Source organism: Amphibalanus amphitrite, unplaced genomic scaffold (genome assembly GCF_019059575.1).
Source record: "Amphibalanus amphitrite isolate SeventyFive unplaced genomic scaffold, NRLGWU_Aamphi_draft 000350F_arrow, whole genome shotgun sequence".
Lineage (NCBI taxonomy): Eukaryota > Metazoa > Arthropoda > Thecostraca > Balanomorpha > Balanidae > Amphibalanus > Amphibalanus amphitrite.
The window spans coordinates 12,401-30,333 of NW_024881845.1; the positions used below are offsets into that span (position 1 = coordinate 12,401).

General features: G+C 44.9%; 1 protein-coding gene across 1 annotated transcript; it reads right to left on the reverse strand.

Moving 5' to 3' along the window:
- Positions 1-14,620: 14,620 nt before the first annotated feature.
- On the reverse strand, positions 14,621-16,415 carry LOC122389237 (formin-like protein 5). Its single transcript, XM_043381071.1, has 3 exons — positions 15,922-16,415; positions 15,565-15,647; positions 14,621-15,292 (listed from the first exon to the last, which is right to left on the reverse strand). Exons 1-3 carry the CDS (start codon positions 16,090-16,092, stop codon positions 14,818-14,820), a joined length of 729 nt encoding a protein of 242 aa, XP_043237006.1. The 5' UTR covers positions 16,093-16,415; the 3' UTR covers positions 14,621-14,817.
- Positions 16,416-17,933: the final 1,518 nt, after the last annotated feature.

The window sequence follows — 17,933 nt, forward strand, 5'->3', positions numbered from 1 at the left end:
TATAGCCGCCATTCAAAGTCCTGTTCTGGCCATCAGGTGGGAACTCAGTACTGTTGCTTCGGTATGAAAAATCAATTAGTCAACATGAACGAGTACCGGTTCACTATGACCTCCACCACGCGACAACAGACTTTGAACTGAACGCGAGCTGCTATAGCAACTGACGTTCTGTTGGCGGCGGCCATACATTACGGTGTTGGTTATTTAAACGGTACCTAGTGTTTCGCTCAAGTTTCATTGGCGCAGTTTCATTGGATTACGCAGGCGCAATAGATCATACCTCAAACCTTATTGCAATAGCGCACTGCGTTGATAAAATAAAAATACTATTGATTTGTTATATAATTAGCCGTGTCAAATGCCAAGTGGGTGTGGGTACACTTAACTTGGCTCCCACGGTCCAAATAACAAAGCCAAGGGGAAAACAGAGAGCACCACTCCAAAGGCAGACACGGCTACGAAAAACGTTTCAGACTTAGTTCTCATGTATTCAGTATCACAAGGAAACATAAGTAAAAACGGCGGAAACCGTGCCATCGTTAGCACGCATTCGCTTCATCCGGGATATAGCTTATGCATACAGTTAAAACGAATGTAATGAATGTACAATGCACATGCGTAACAGGGTTAAAGGTCCAAGGAAACGCCAGCCGCCCTGCAAAGTGCGTAGTTCGTAGTTACACGCCAGCATATATCTATGTCGCTTTAAGCGATTCTTTTGCACCGACTGGAACTGCCATTTTTATTTTCCTTTTTAAAACATGGGGCGAATTCGTGGCGCGCTATGGTGATTCATCTACGAACACATAAGCCGATCCTTCCACAAGGGAACATTCAAATAAAAACGGACAGAAATTGAACGGCAAATCTTCCGCAAGTGGGATTTGCGAAAGATTTATTTATTAAAGATTTATGTAAATATGTTCGCTAAAGAACACATTTAGTGCTAAAGTGGCTTATCGTGCATTGTGTGTGGCTTACCACTCGTGTGTGAAAAAGCTGGTTGGTGTTCCTAAATCCCATAGAAATCTTCCTCTCTGTTACTCGTTGAATATTCTTACATGTCCAATGCTTATAGCTATATTAATAGGAGGATTGTGTTCTATAAAAGACTGCTGTGCAGCAACAATACCATGATGAAAGCGGTCCTGTCAAGTGAGATTGGCCGTGGAGGTATCCTGATCCAAGACTACCAGTGTCTACTCCTCCGGCAGTATGGTCTCATGGGCCTCGATATCAGTTTTGTGAGTCGCTCTGATCTTGTAAATGTGTTTGCGTCACAGTTAAAGCGCATTGTTGAGCGCTGACGTCCAAAGTATGGGACTGTTGTGGTGTGGTGTGTGTTCTGTGCGTGCTCACATATGTTTCAAGGATGGAAAGAAATAAACGGCATTATTATTGATTATTATTATTTACATCCGACGGATCAATCGTATTAAATCCATAAGAAAGCATAAGTAACCTAGGGACATGAGTTGCTAAATGCAAATTAACTAATATTAATCAAATGAAAGCCACAGCCAGAAGTTCATGTGGATCAGATCCGTGGAAAGAAATATACTTGGATATCCAATTAACCCGCGCCCGGCTGGGGGTCCTGGATTTCCACGCCCTGCTGGGGGGGGGGTGTTTGAACACCCCCCCTTGTAACTCGGCTCCTGGGCCACGTAGCGATACGCGGAAGGCGGCGTTCGAAAGAGCGTCAAAAATAATGACTAAATCACTTCGGTCAATTTTTTGGTCAGGTCAAAGGTCAGGTCACCAGAGGTCATTGAAGGCAAAATTTCGCCGATTTCCAGGTCGAATGTCGAAAATTTCCAAGAAGCCAACGCATAACTCGGGAACCAATAGAGCTACAGCGCCGCGGAAAAGCGCATTCGATAGCCCTATTAACGCCCTTTCTGAGTAATTCTCTCAGATTTGACCTAACGCCAACGGTTTTGCCTGCAGGGGGCAAAAACTGCAAAAATAGCCGATTTTTTCGGAAACAGTTTTTCTGCAATAACTTTTGACCCAAGCCTTGTACGAGCAAACTTTTACCGGCATCGTGTTCCTCTCGTAAAGACGCATCGAATGAACTATAACTTGACCTTGAAAGGTCAACTTGAAAATTTGACCTCAGGTCAAGGTCATGACCTGACCGGAAAGGGTCATGTTGCATATCAGTCGATCCGTATCGTCGAGCTGAACACATCAAAGGCGTTTTCATCGCTCTAGCATGCCTCTATCAAAAGTTATTTGCGAAAAACTGCTAGAAACCATTCGTGACCTAAGATGACCTCAGGGCATAAACAAGGGTCACGGACACCATTTTCATGTTCACTGTGTCTAAACCACTTGTAATTCGGAGTTTGGGAGTGTTTATAATGTCTTTCGTCCAAAAGAGGCGCATTTCAATTTTCTCCCATTGACTTATAATGGGGAGGTCGCAAAATTGACCTGACCTTAGGTCATCGATATCAAAATTCTGAGATATACATTTTGTACATGCTATTGCTCTTAGCAATCGCTGAAAGTTTCAAAGTGATCGGTCACTCGGTGTAGCTATGACAGACATTGAAACTTTTTATGAGGTGAGGTCACTTCAAGTGACCTGGTGACCTGACCTTGAACGACCTTGGTCTGAAATTTTCACAACTTGTGTAGAATTGATGTATGATAAGGTGTACCAAAAACGGCGGCGCTCCGCGCCGCCGTTTTTGAGATATTCGCGAAAAACCACAAGGGGGGGTGTTCAAACACCCCCCCCCAGCAGGGCGCGGGTTAATCGATTTCAATGTGATCTCTGAATTTATGTTGTGCAGCTTAGAAAATCTCGGCTGAAGCTTCGTTGTTCCGACTACAAGCTCACCAAAACAAGCACTGCCTATAATAGCACTTTATTTATGGCGAAATACAAATCGCTCATACTCGGTATTTGTTGTAGGTATTTCTGCTGAAACCACGCCTTCATATGACACAGCTGCCATATGTGACAGCTGGTCCCGGTGCGTGCGCGAATGTGCATGCACGACGGTGATAGTTCCGTCTTCTTTTGTAGTTTTTGTAGCTTAGTACACACGTTCTTACAAAGAGTACCGTTATCAATTAACGGTCGGCTGGTCACACCAGCGCACAGCGCACATGGACACACACAGACACACGGAACGGTACTTTATTCTCCGGACAATGTCCGTTGCTTTGGTGCCATGTGCGAGACGTCCAAGATGTGGTTTTCCTTTAACAGAATGGATTACGGATAGGCCGTAAAGCATAACGCTGGCCTGTGTTGCATAATGGCGAAGCGTCCTTTGATGTCAACAATTTAATTATGTGATCGTTTTATTTGTAGACATGCCATTTTTTTTGTAGTCCGCCCAACGTCTATCTTCCGTTATTTATTTTATCTTCTATTCATCCCCATATTTAACGCACCCATTTGTAGTGTGTGACATGTCAATGTTTCGAAAGGACACAAATTTTGCATCCCACTACTTTTGTCACGACATATTAACCCGCGCACCGACGGGGGGGGGCGGATATCCGCCCCCCCCCCCTGAGGTTTTTCGCGAATAGCGGGAAAACCGCGGCGCGTAGCGCCGCGAAATTTGGTATGACTATTCCCTTATCAATTTTACACATGGTGTGCAAGTTTGAACCTCCTACCTTTCAAGGTCAGGTCACCAGGTCACTTTGAATGACCCAACCTCAAGTCACTTTTTTGCAACTTTGTCACCGTGCCAGAGCTACAGTAGATGTCGGAGGCCTTTGAAAGTCGCAGGATGTTATTAGGTCATTAGTAGCTACAATTTGTATATCTCGGAATTTTGATATCGGTGACCTAAGGTCAGGTCAATTTCGCGACCTCCCCATTATAAGTCAATGGGGGAAAAATCAACTCCCTGTTTTTACCACTAAAACGGGTCGGAATGGCCCCATATACCATACATGACTTCATATACGATCAACCTTCACTACCTTGAGGTCTGTTTTGCTGTTGGGCAGCTGTGAGGTCATGTGACGTCATCAAAGGTCACCAAAGGTTTTTGGCCAATAACTCCGTACAGGAACAAGATACAGACGCGTGGATGGTCTCATTGTGTTCAGCTCGTCAAGACGCATCGAATGATATACATGATGACCTCGAGGTCACGTGACCTGAGGTCAACCTTTGACCTTGACCTTTCGAGGTCAACATATATATCATTCGATGCGGATTGACGAGAGGATCACGATGATGCCCTTAGTTTGTTCCTATCTTGACTAATTCGAAAGTTATTCGAGAAAAACTCTCTCCATATCTAGTGCCGCCATTTTGACTTTTTCGACCCCTGTGACGTCATCTTTGACCTGACCTGAAAATGACCTTAGTAAAAATTGTAGATCTTGACCGTGCGTATCCGATGCCGTTTACCGCTTGTCGCTATCTTGCTTCGTTCTCGAGATCTCAGGGGGGGCGGTCATCCGCCCCCCCCCCCCCCGTCGGTACTAAGTTGGCGCAGACCCCCGTCGGTGCGCGGGTTAAAATGACGATGAGCAGCATCGCTGTTCAACATAGATATTAAATACGCCATTAACCTTTGACGCCTTTCAAAGAGTTTCACAGACATAAATGCTATATACAGAGTACCCACACAGTCACATGTTGGTTGTTGAGCTTACTCAAAGAGTAAAATATTTATCGTACAGCCAGTTAACCACATATGATTGGCCATGATGTTATGTTTTGCCCAGACTATCATGTTGGCATAGCCTGTAACAATGCTGAATAATGTGGACTCAGTAATCTAGCCCATGCGTCGTCCAGAATATTGCATACGAGAGTGGATATACCGCAAAATGCGGTACATCCACGTTGGGGAAATCCATGAGTTCAATGGAGTTCGTGCAAACCAACAAGTAGGGTCACGTGGGGTGCATTTTTACATGGCTTCTTCGGCGATATCTACACATTAGCTGTCGTCGAGGCTGGGGCATGCAGTCCAACGGGAAGGTCACGCTACAAGACTGTGTATTCGATGAGCAGGTAAGACTGTGCCTAATAATGTTAACATCTTTGTTATTAGCTTCCAATTTTTATAATAAAATGGCAATTCTAGTTTGTTTTTCATCCCATTACATTTGTGTGAAACGGGTGAAGGTTAAATGCGCGTAAACATGAGTGTTCTACTTTCATGAAGTCATGACCGTAACCCATGCCACATCGTTTCAATGTTGTTTTCCTTCGTAAACAAAAAGTCATGTCTCGGAACACTATTGGGCGAGTCAGGAAGCCCAGCCTTTGACTGTTTGTATCGTCCGTGGGAACCGTATTCGTTAGACATGGCTGCATTGTTCATGTCGCCATATTCCTGGTCGTTTTTACTTAGCGAGGCAATTACATTTTATTTGGCGTCTCGGCAATCATCTATTGTTGAACAGTCGCAGAAGCGTTGCCATAAAAGTCCGTGAGAGATGGCTATCGTTTGAACCCGGTTTCCGGCAGCGAGTTCCAATACATTTTCCGCTTTACATATAAAATGGCCACAGAGCTGGGCACGTCTTTACTGCGGTGCAGTTTCAGATACGGGATCCCAGCACCTCAATGTGGAGGAAAGGCGGGACGAGTATCCTTTAGGCTTTCGTTCGCTGAATTACCTGAATTACATAATATCGCTGTTCATCTAAAGGTATATACTATCGGTATATAGTCCCCACAGAATGAGCACTTAACGAATATTGGCGACTCAAAGGAGATGCGAAAACCAACTGAAATTATGATCTTTCAGCGGCAAAGTTGGCTTAGGAAAAAAGGATATTAACCTTTGGTGACTGTATATGCAATCCACCGCTTTTTACTTTTCTTGGCATCGGAACATTGCTAAGTCAAAGGACAGTCTGTATCAATGTATCCGGGAAGGTGGGCAACAAATGGGAGAAACCCAACGATCAGCATTTGAAAGAAATCGCGAACAAACGAGCACACGTCTCTTTTACTCTTGGCCACGAAACCTTAGCAAACATGTCATAAAAACAGAACCACCTTACCGTCGAGTAACAGAACAATCATTTTATTTGTGATTGATTGCCTATCGAGAATAGTATGCAAATTCTTACCATGGGCATCTGGAGACTAGAAGTATATGTAGGTTGCTATCGGTAAGGTAGCATGTGGACATTTTTGGCGCATTATGTGGTGCATACAAGTTATAGCGTCATCTCTTTATGAAACTTCACGGGTGCTGAAGCTGAAAATCTTTCATTCACATGGCACTGAAATCCATTCCTGAAAATTGCCGTCACTTTTTTCCTTTAGAATTGCCGCTCAATCTAAGAAACAACGCAACGACACATGGAAATTCCTATCACCTCACGCAAAAAAAGCGTATGTGTTCGTCTATCGATCCTTGCTGTTTTCATTTAACCCGCGCCCCGTAGGGGGGGCCGAAACGGCCCCCCCTGTCCTTTTCGGTCGATATCTCCTAAACGGCTGGAGATATCGCCACCAAACTTTCAGGACCCCTCCGGGCATCAATTTTACACATTGTGACCAAAAATTTTTCCAGAGGCTGTGATAGGTTGGCCACAAATGACGTCAGAGTGACGTCATGTTCTGTCATTTTCGACCGAAAAAAGACCTTCGCGAGAAGACCTGTCAGGCCTACAGCTTTGAAGATACAGAAAAATGATCAAGACATAAAAGGTGTAGAATTGACAGGGCTACAAAACTGCTATCTCGGCTTTTTGAAATTTTTGAGTTTTGATCCCCAAAAATCAAAAAAGCATTTTTTTGGATATATTAGCCAAAAAATCCAAAAAGTTTTTTGAGTTTCGAAAAAAGGAATATATGTGATAGTACCTACCGTCTTCTATCTACATACCAAATTTCAGATCGATACCTCATTTTTTTGGCCAAGTTATAGCGAAAAAAACTGTTCAAAAATGATGACGTCAAATTTTCAAACTCAATTTTTGGCAATTCTAGAACTCGTAGAGCAAAACAAAGACCACCATTAGACTCCCCGTGACGAGCTGCATCGAATGGATACCCATTTTATGCAAAAATATCAACTTTGAAATTTGACCTAATTTGACCTGACCTTGACCTGACCTTCACCAAAACGTGACCTAGGCTGGCCCCAAAGGCTGCCTAACCCACATAATCGCATTTGTCATGTAAAATGGACCATAAAACATGTATCACACGACACATTCATATTGTGACCCCCGGTGACCTGACCTCGCTGTGACCTGACCTGGTATCAGTGACCTCAGATAGCAAAGTATGTGTTTGACGAACAATATACCATCGATGGTTTTCAATAAATTACCAATTTACTCGATTTCACAGCACATTTCTTGAATTGCCTGTGCAGGGCTGGTAAAAATGGTTTTGGTGGCTCTGACCAAATTTTCGGCCATGAAAAGTGGCTCCCAACACGCGTAACAGAAGAGGCTTGAAAGTGCAGTGAACAACGTCCTTTTTCAGGAACACCTTAAACATCATCAGTAACTATTTTAGTTTTACTTATAGCTCACTGATGTATCCTGATTTAAGGACATCGCCTGGTGTCAAACACAGCAAAAGAATGTAGGTAGGTATATAATTTCTTCTACTTTTGTTTAAGCTGGTTGGTGACAGAAATGTAAGGCACAAATGCATGTAAGGCAATGAATGTTGTTGACAAAAAAAATATAATACTGACTCACCAACAGAGGAAATTTCATCATCTCACCCACTAGCATAGATCTTCCGCAGGCTGGTCATTGTCTGCATCATCTGAGATACACATGATTGATGATGTCCTAGGCTGAGAACTGTAACACAAAGGCACTATAAGTGAAAGTCTAATATTAATTTTAGTTACAAAATGCCTGAAATAAAAATCAGGATTGCTTATATAAGCATAGTTTGAGTATGACGTACCAAAAAGAAAAACATGCAGAAGAGGAACATATCTTAATCTTCAAAATTTAATTTGATTTTGTAACAAATATGCTAACCATACTGGGTTGGTTGGCAAATAAGTGAGTATCTTTAGCCACTTGAGCTAGGTATCCGTATGCATCTTCAAAATAAAAACAAGCGCCATATATATGTCTAGCTCCACAGCTTGACCAGCTTAAAATATTGAGGTAGGTGGTCTATGATATTGCTATGAGATGTACTATACAGAAAAGGAGCAACTTCAAATCCAAACGAACAACAACCAACATACCATGAAATGTACAGTTTGCCCGTGCCGCAACCAGCCGCAACCCTGCATGTCCTGCATTGATAAAAATGAAAAGGCCACTTGAATATCATTATTTGTGTTCTAAACTAGTCGGTAATACAATGAACCGCCAATGGTAGAAGGCTCTGTGGCTCCCCGTTCCCTCAACACTAGGTCCTCATCAACTGATAAAAGTTACGGAGCCCTATTCTCCGTAGTGTTAACCCGCGCCCAGCTGGGGGTCCTGGATTTCCACGCCCTGCTGGGGGGGGGGGGGTGTTTGAACACCCCCCCTTGTAACTCGGCTCCTGGGCCACGTAGCGATACGCGGAAGGCGGCGTTCGAAAGAGCGTAAAAAATAATGACGAAATCACTTCGGTCAATTTTTTGCTCAGGTCAAAGGTCAGGTCACCAGAGGTCATTGAAGGCAAAATTTCGCCGATTTCCAGGTCGAATGTCGAAAATTTCCAAGAAGTCAACGCATAACTCGGGAACCAATAGAGCTACAGCGCCGCGGAAAAGCGCATTCGATAGCCCTATTAACGCCCTTTCTGAGTAATTCTCTCAGATTTGACCTACCGTCAACGGTTTTGCCTGCAGGGGGCAAAAACTGCAAAAATAGCCGATTTTTTCGCAAACAGTTTTTCTGCAATAACTTTTGACCCAAGCCTTGTACGAGCTTACTTTTACCAGCATCGTGTTCCTCTCGTCAAGACGCATCGAATGGACTATAACTTGACCTTGAAAGGTCAACTTGAAAATTTGACCTCAGGTCAAGGTCATGACCTGACCGGAAAGGGTCATGTTGCATATCAGTCGATCCGTATCGTCTAGCTGAACACATCTAAGGCGTTTTCATCGCTTTAGCATGCCTCTATCAAAAGTTATTTGCGAAAAACTGTTAGATACCATTCGTGACCTAAGATGACCCCAGGGCATAAACAAGGGTCACGGACACCATTTTCATGTTCAGTGTGTCTAAACCACTTGTAATCCGGTGTTTGGGAGTGTTTATAATGTCTTTCGTCCAAAAGAGGCGCATTTCAATTTTCTCCCATTGACTTATAATGGGGAGGTCGCAAAATTGACCTGACCTTAGGTCATCGATATCAAAATTCTGAGATATACATTTTGTACATGCTATTGCTCTTAGCAATCGCTGAAAGTTTCAAAGCGATCGGTCACTCGGTGTAGCTATGACAGACATTGAAACTTTTTATGAGGTGAGGTCACTTCAAGTGACCTGGTGACCTGACCTTGAATGACCTTGGTCTAAAATTTTTACAACATGTGTAGAATTGATGTATGATAAGGTGTACCAAAAACGGCGGCGCTCGACTGATGAATGCTGACGCTGTTCGCGGTAAGCATTTACAGCTATTCTGAATAGGCTACCAGCTTTGTACTTTGTAGACAAACATTGAGCATAAGACCTCATTGGGAAATTGAATGCTGCTACTAATTTAATATTCGTGCTCAGGCATCTTGTATTTAAAGGGACACTCCCACCTTAACATTAGTTTTGAGTTGAGATAGCCAAATTGGTGGCCATGGCCTGCAAATACCGGTTTGGGCACTCACAACATCGACAAATGCTTTAATTCGGAGATATGGAATTTCAAACTTGCAGTTTTCGGATTCTAAGGGGCTAGTGCATTGGTATGCCCCCTTAGAATTTGTGACGTCAGCGGAGATCTAACGATTTTTAAATCTTTTACTAAAACGTTTGGTAGCACGCGGTGGTATATGCTGCTTTGCGCGCAACAAATGCCGCACTTTCAAATAAAGTCGCTAGGAACAGCGGAGATCCCAAAAAGTAAACAAAAGTAAAAGTCTAATATCTTGAAAACCGGTGAATATTTTTCGATGAAATTTGGTAGATATTCATTTTCGCTCTTTCTGAACCGAGCGACATCACTTTCGTGCCAATTCATTAACTTTTTTGAAGGTGGGAGGGTCCCTTTAAAGGTTTGTCGTAGAATTAAAATATAAATATGAAACAAAACTTAACAGTTATCCTGCACATGCATACTTGCGTTGAAACGCTTATTTCTGGCTCCCTAAATAGCTTGTACAGCTATTGTTCTGGCTCCGATATTATCAGCGAATCGGCGCTTTTTACCAGCCCTGTGCCTGTGAACGGTGAAAATCTGACCTTTGACCTGACCTGTGACGTCATCGGTTTGACCTAGGTCAATGAAATTTGGTCACAAGGTAGTTCCCGGGTAGGGCTATCAAACGCCGTTTGAATTTTGAAAATCGGCCGGTAACTTTCCGAGATCTTAGGGGGGGGCCGAAACGCCCCCCCCCCCTACGGGTGGTAGGGTCCGCCGGTAGCCCTACGGGGCGCGGGTTAAGCTTCCACAAGCAACATAGATGTCAGATGTGACTTGCGCACGACTATAATTCGAGTGAGCCGAGATACCAAAGCGTTGGAGCAGGACTGGAGATCCGTAGAGGCATCGGGGTCCGCCCTCATGGTCTCTCTAAGTTCAAAGCCAACTAAGCCCATTCAAACAAGTGTGAGATCCTTTCATAATTAGGCCCAAAGATCGAGGTTGGGTCTCTAAGAGTAACACCGGTGACCTGATGCGGGAAGAGGGTGTTCTGAGACCAGTTTGAGGGCCTTTCAGGGAAGTGTGGGTCGGGCTCCTCAAATGTAAGTTCCCCATAACATGGATCCCCACATAGTTTGAGAACTCTATACATTCAGGTATTTAGCTTGGCTTCATTTTCCAGCCCTGTCGTAAGCATCAGTCTAGCTCCAGGGACCATTAATCGTCCTTAGGACCAGTCATCGGCTTCCAGATCCCTGCAGGGCACGCGGCCCAGCTGCCAGGCGTCACCCGGTTGGCGTTTGGTCCAAGACATATTATGCAATGCACAGTGCATACCGCGACTCATAATTCAGAGGCCCACACCCGAAGAACGGAGCCTTGGCTCACGAATGTGGCGCCACCTGTGGCTAGTGAAGTACGGCGTGTCTGCCACCTGCTGGCGTCATTACACAGATGAACAGACTGAAACTGAAAGCCGACCAAAGCCGTGTAAAAAGGACCGGACATAAGCAACAGCTGACTAAAGGGAAAGCGATGAAGTTCTTCAATTTCTCTTACCTTTCCTTTTTTAATAAAGTACGGATCTTGGATTCGCTAACAGATTTGGCTATATTTGGCAGAGCACTGTCATAAATTTTCACTCAAACTGTTTGTTGCCTTTTTGCTCAAGCAATAAAGCTTCTGCTTGATAAACACCTAAGTAGGCACAGAATCATCTATACCCAAAAAGTTCAAATTAATTTTTATCAGATAAACTTAAGCCATCCTGTAAAGAATCCTGGAGAAGTATCTATGCTCATTTTGGTGTTGACGTTAAAGCAATTCCTATGTACCTACTCCAAAGGGCTTTGTAAATGCATTCTTTGAAGTTTCCGCAATGCCAATAACTTTGCGAACGTCTTTCTTCTTTCTTGGAACCGAACCATTATGGTTCTCTAGTGATGCCCCACCAATCACCCCCTGTTCCGGACTGGCATCTGGTTATCACCTCCACAGGCCGCTAGTGGCAGCCGCGGTATGAGTGAGCCCCTGATCGCTGTGATTGTGCTGGCGGTTTAACGGCTAGGTGGCGGGAACTGCCTCTCGAGACGGGCTGAGCCACGGCGACGCCAGAACTGCTGGTCGCTTTAGCTCAATGTCTCGCTTTTCTCAAGCATTCCATGGCCCAATGATTTTAGTAAGACAAAGCCTTTAGGTCTGATACAAAACACAAACATATAAAAACAAACAAATAAACAATCAAACTAAACGAAGGGACGATGATCTGAATAACCTATGCTTATAGGTCTGCCACAAGAAACCATCCGTTCCGTCGCTTCCATCCTCAGGAATTCAGGATACTGAAATCCTTCTCCTCCACGCCGCAACCCCCACTCCGGGCTGGAAAGGCACCTTTATCTCATGCGGGCTGCTCCCTTGGAGCGGCACCGCTGCTCATGTGGGAGCGCATCCCGTAGCCGGGTGCAGAGAGTGCTTGGGGGGCTGGTCGGCCTGTCCATTCGGACGGGCTCAGCCCCGGCGACTCTCTAGGGTGTCTGCCCAGACCAATGTCTCCCCCCTAATTCCTATCATCCTTCCGGCTCTGAAATGGTCTTGTCAGACCGAAAGGGCCTAACAAAACAAAACAAAACAAAACAAAACAAAACAAAACAAAACAAAACAAAACAAAACAAAACAAAACAAAACAAAACAAAACAAAACAAAACAAAACAAAACAAAACAAAACAAAACAAAACAAAACAAAACAAAACAAAACACAAGAAACAAACATATAATAACAGACAAACAAACAAAAACAGAAGGAACGCACGCACACACGAATTGAAGAGCGGCATATTTATTTGCCTTTCGATTTGTCATTCCAAGCAAGATTATAACTGACGGGGGTCGTATTACTGAGGTTTTATCAGGCAAAAACGTACGTTTATCCCACATCAGCTGTCCTGACACATTTTTTCCTTTTTTTCTGATTTACGTAGGGGAAGCGGGGGGAGCACCGCCACCTTAAGCATTTCTGCTCACCGAGCTGATATGCGTAGTAAAAACGAAGCTCTTTTGCATTCATGTGAAAGTAGGAATGTTTTCCTACATGTTGGCATAGTTTCCAGCGCTCCATTATAAAATTTCGCTACTTTACAGACATTGAAAACAAGTCCTGCATTTTCCGTCCTCCAAAAAATGTGCGGGTAGCACCGCCACTGATGGCGATGTTATCCACAGATCGGCCTTACGGTGACAGCCACCCTTGGAAGCGTTACTGCTGTCTGAAATAGTAATTCAAACTCATATAAGACACACAAGAGTTGGTTGTTAGTTTGTCACAGATCAGACTGTTTGTTGCGGACAATATGCATACAAAGCATGACAAATTCACGTTTATTTCGAAACATCCAGTGAAGTCAAACGTGAGGTTAAAAAACAGACGACGTTTGCGGCCTAACTAAAGCTCTTCTCCGAGCTGAGTGAATCATCATTGCGGCTTTGTCCATTTTGCCACCCCTTGGGGTAGCACCGCCGAGCATGGCGGTGTTACCCCACACACAGTCATGGACCGACAACGCCCCGACAGCAAAACAAGCCGGGACGCGATTCTTCTGTAATTCCTTTCTCAACGAAGAGCACTTCATGCCCTCAAATTTAACGTAAAAATCAAGGCATTTTGAATTGAAATGACCACTTACTTGCTGCTAAAACATGCCAAATGATTACAACGATGGTTTGAAATTCACAAAATGGGCAATTGCGATCTCAAAATCAAATAAATCTTAGCGAAACCTACCTCACGCGGTGTCCCGTTTCCGTTCGGACACCGAAATGGCGGGTGTTTTCATTTACAATTCAGAGTTTTGCCGATAGAGAGGATGGCGGTGTTTCCCACATGGCGGTGCTACCCCCGCTTCCCCTATACCTAATGTTCTCGTAAAATATTTTGAACTGTTGTAATTCTGCTTTGTTGCACACCCAAAGATTTGTCACGATGACGAACAGGGGAGTTACAGAAGTTACTGTGTGTGTGTTTTTTTTTAAGATTTTAGCTCCTTTCTATCCTGATTAATCTATAAACAAGTTCACCTTTGAAAACTGTTATGTCTCTGTCTCTGTTCTATGTTGCATCATCTCTCCGAAACACCCATCGGTACGGGTAAGCAATTCATCTAATAATAAGCAGATAATCACATTATTAGTTATCATTGGTAACATACTAAATAGGGCCTGTTCCAGCGCCTCCAGTAGAAATTCTTGACTAGAGGCTCTACCAGAAGTTTTACTGGAGGTGCGGGAGCGCAATCTGGAGACTCCCGGAGATTGGTGTCAGGGATACCAAATCAATGATGATAATTCACTCTTGAAAAACAAAATTTGTTTTTAATCATACCTAGTAGGAAAGATTTTAAAAAATATGGTAATGTTAACGGTCCCATGTCCTTTGTTTACATTCGTAATTGTCACATGTGCGCCATGATTGTAGACCAGAGCCTCCAGTGATCCTCCAGTGAAATATGGACCTCGCAACGGACAGGAGGCTACTGGAGGTTTCTGGAGCTTTGGCGAGAGCTTTCTGGAGGTTACTGGAGGCGCTGGGATGCTGGCTGGAGAGTTCTAGAGCTCTCTGGAGGTTTCTGGAGGTTTCTGAAGGCGCTGGAACAGGTCCATAATGTCTTAAGACTGTTCAAGTTTTACTAAGACTGCTTTTACTCGTATACATAGAAGTTCAAGAGCTGAATTTGCATATGCAATAGACGAAAAAGAAAATGTTTCAAGAGAATCATTGAGTCTAGTATTACGCTACTTGTGACATTTGATAAACTGTCAAGTTCAACAACTCCTAAAAAGCTGCCATACTTAAAAGCGATAGCAATCGATCGCGATAAACTTATAAGCACACGCTTGTGGACCAAAACATTTATTTGTAGCCGAACATATACCCAATTCAAGCCAGACACAAACAAATCGTCGTACCTGTTTATCCACAAAATGACATGCATCATAGGAACATTGATCAATAGACCACATAATACTTTTAGGAAGCCAGCATTTCTGCCAGCGACGATGGGACGGCCGTCTTACACATGAGATCGACCAGTTTATCCCGCGTAAACCGGGGTGATGATCGGTGGGGGCGGGGGTGGGGGCGGACCCGGAGGCGGGCCGCCGCCGCCACCGCCCGGCATCGGCAGCACCAGAATCTGGGGCGGCGGGGGCCCTCCACCGCCGTGAGGTGGCGGCGGCGGTCCGCCTCCTCCGCCGCCTCCGACGGGCAGAACCACGAGGGGCGGTCCTCCGGGCGGCGGAGGCGGGGGAGGTCCTCCTCCACCACCTCCTCCCGCGGGCAGCACAATGATCGGTGGAGGCGGCGGCGGAGGTTCCGGTGGCGGCGGTTCTGGCGGTCCCGCCACGATGATGATGGGTGGCGGCGGGTGTGGCGGCGGCTCCGGCGGCGGCGGCTCGTGCGGAGCGCCGTGCACGTGCACCTCGACCTTCGGTTCTGGCGGCGGCTCCGGCTCCGGTGGCTTGATGATGATGGGCTGCACCACCGGAGATACGCTGTGGCTTACCAGCCTGGGAGAGATAGAGACTACGTTATAGACGAATATATTATCGCTATCGTCGACCATGCCAAAAGATTGTCGAAATCACTTGGAGGACTCAAAATTCAAAAGCATAATCTGGACATATCGAATGGACATTTTATTGCGTACCTACCGTAAATATTGACCAAAAGTAATACGGAAAACGCATCCACCACGGAATAGCTTCTACAATTAGTTTATTGTTACTTCCAAGAAAACAGGAGGAATAGCACTCTAATTCTGACATGGTGAGTCACTCACCCTCCGAATCCACCGAAACCTCCATAGGGAAGAAAAAAGCCCTGGGCGACACCGGTCACCCCCAGCAGGATGGTCAGCAGCCCCTGTCGGAAGGAAGGCACACATTTAATTATCGGGACTTACACAAACATGAATAATTAGCCAATAGCAAAGCATTTGTAGCAATACTACATCATAAGAGCTGGTACCTATGTTCCACACAAGCACACGCACCCCACGCTTCACAAAAACAAAAATCACACTAAATATGGTAACTTGATCCGAAAGTTATAAATCATAGAACCAGTAATCCGATATATCAATTGAGAGGTTACAAAATCAGCTCAAAGTTTGTCGCCTGGTCTGCTAATCACTCACCAGCTGCTTCATCTTGGGTGGCTGGGGAGCCACTGCACCGCCATAATATGCCATTGCCCGGCTTATATAGTGTGAACAAACGAAGAGGAAACAAACAGCGACCGAAAAATGCCCGTAAACAAACTGGTGGTGCGGTGACGTGGGCACTGTTCCGGACATGTTAACTAGCATGTCCGCAGAACTGGAGGTAGACCACTCCTCGCTGCCGGGAACTACAATAGGACGTGGAAGTCAAAAGGTATCGGGCCGGGCCGGCCAGGCGGTACACCAAGCGCTCTCTTCACGGAATTGGCCTGTGTGGGCGAGTTGGAAACAAGAATCATGCGATGGGAAACCGTTGGCCCTGAAATAAAACAGCGTGTTTGGAAGTGTAAAACCTATGATATTGTGCGACTGAATCTGCAAGGCATATTTTTCTCTTGTAGCCGGCTTTAAACGCATTGGAATACAGCCACAGGCTTCGAATCATTAAGGTCATGCGAAACGTCTTTAGAACTCGGCGCGCTATTCTTCCCTAGTATAATTACATCGAGGAAGCTGAAAATACATACATACCTATCACACAGGACCGGCAAAATGTTTCATTCAGGATTGGTTGATTTGTTCAGTTTGCCGCTCGAGACCGGTCGAGGGCGGCATGATGTCGTAAAAGTGAGGAATAATCGATCCTGCGCCCCTTAACCCGCTCCCTGCTGGGGAGGGGGGTGTTTGAACACACCCCCCCCCCTGTGGTTTTTTGCGAATATCTTTCAGTACACCTTATCATACATCAATTCTACACATGTTGTAAAAATTTCAGACCAAGGTCGTTCAAGATCAGGTCACCATGACACTTGAAGTGACCTCACCTCATAAAAAGTTTCAATGTCTGCCATAGCTACACGGAGTGACCGATCGCTTTGAAACTTTCAGCGATTGCTAAAAGCAATAGCATGTACAAAATTTATATCTCAGAATTTTGATATCGATGACCTAAGGTCAGGTCAATTTTGCGACCTCTCCATTACCTACCTATAAGTCAATGGGAGAAAATTGAAATGCGCCTCTTTTGGACGAAAGACATTATAAACACTCCCAAACACTGAATTACAAGTGGTTTAGACACACTGAACATGACAATGGTGTCCGTGACCCCTGTTTATGCCCCTGAGGTCATCTTAGGTCACGAATGGTATCTAACAGTTTTTCGCAAATAACTTTTGATAGCGGCATGCTAGAGCGATGAAAACGCCTTAGATGTGTTCAGCTCGACGATACGGATCGACTGATATGCAACATGACCCTTTCCAGTCAGGTCATGACCCTGACCTGAGGTCAAATTTTCAAGCTGACCTTCCAAGGTCAAATTATAGTTCATTCGATGCGTCTTGACGAGAGGAACACGATGCCGGTAAAAGTAAGTTCGCACAAGGCTTGGGTCAAAAGTTATTGCAGAAAAACTGTTTCCGAAAAAAATCGGCTATTTTTGCAGTTTTTGCCCCCTGCAGGTAAAACCGTTGACGTTAGGTCAAATCTGAGATAAGTACTCAGAAAGGGCGTTAATAGGGCTATCGAATGCGCTTTTCCGCGGCGCTGTAGCTCTATTGGTTCCCGAGTTTGCGTTGGCCTCTTGGAAATTGTCGACATTCGACCTGGAAATCGGCGAAATTTTGCCTTCAATGACCTGTGGTGGCCTGACCTTTGACCTACCAAATAATTGACCGAAGTGATTTCGTCATTATTTTTTACGCTCTTTCGAACGCCGCCTTCCGTGTATCGCTACGTGGCCCAGGAGCTGAGTTAGAAAGGGGGGTGTTCAAACACCCACCCCCCCAGCAGGGCGTGGAAATCCAGGACCCCTAGCCGGGCGCGGGTTAAGACAATTTCCCCATCCGTAAAAAGGCTAAGTGAAGTTAACTAAAAATATTGACATACCTACCACCAGTATAGCGCCTTTTGGGGCGACTAACGGAGCGAGCGAGGGGGTGAGTCTTGCACGTGCGAAATTTCGAGGGGGTACCTCCAACTGACTT

Excerpts from the sequence above, each read along its gene's own strand:
- LOC122389237 (XM_043381071.1), bottom strand. The coding sequence starts at position 16,092 with ATGCTAGTTAACATGTCCGGAACAGTGCCCACGTCACCGCACCACCAG. Across the intron at positions 15,648-15,921 it reads CACCCAAGATGAAGCAGCTG|GGGCTGCTGACCATCCTGCT; the intron begins GTGAGTGATTAG and ends TCCTTCCGACAG. Across the intron at positions 15,293-15,564 it reads GGTTTCGGTGGATTCGGAGG|GCTGGTAAGCCACAGCGTAT; the intron begins GTGAGTGACTCA and ends TATCTCTCCCAG.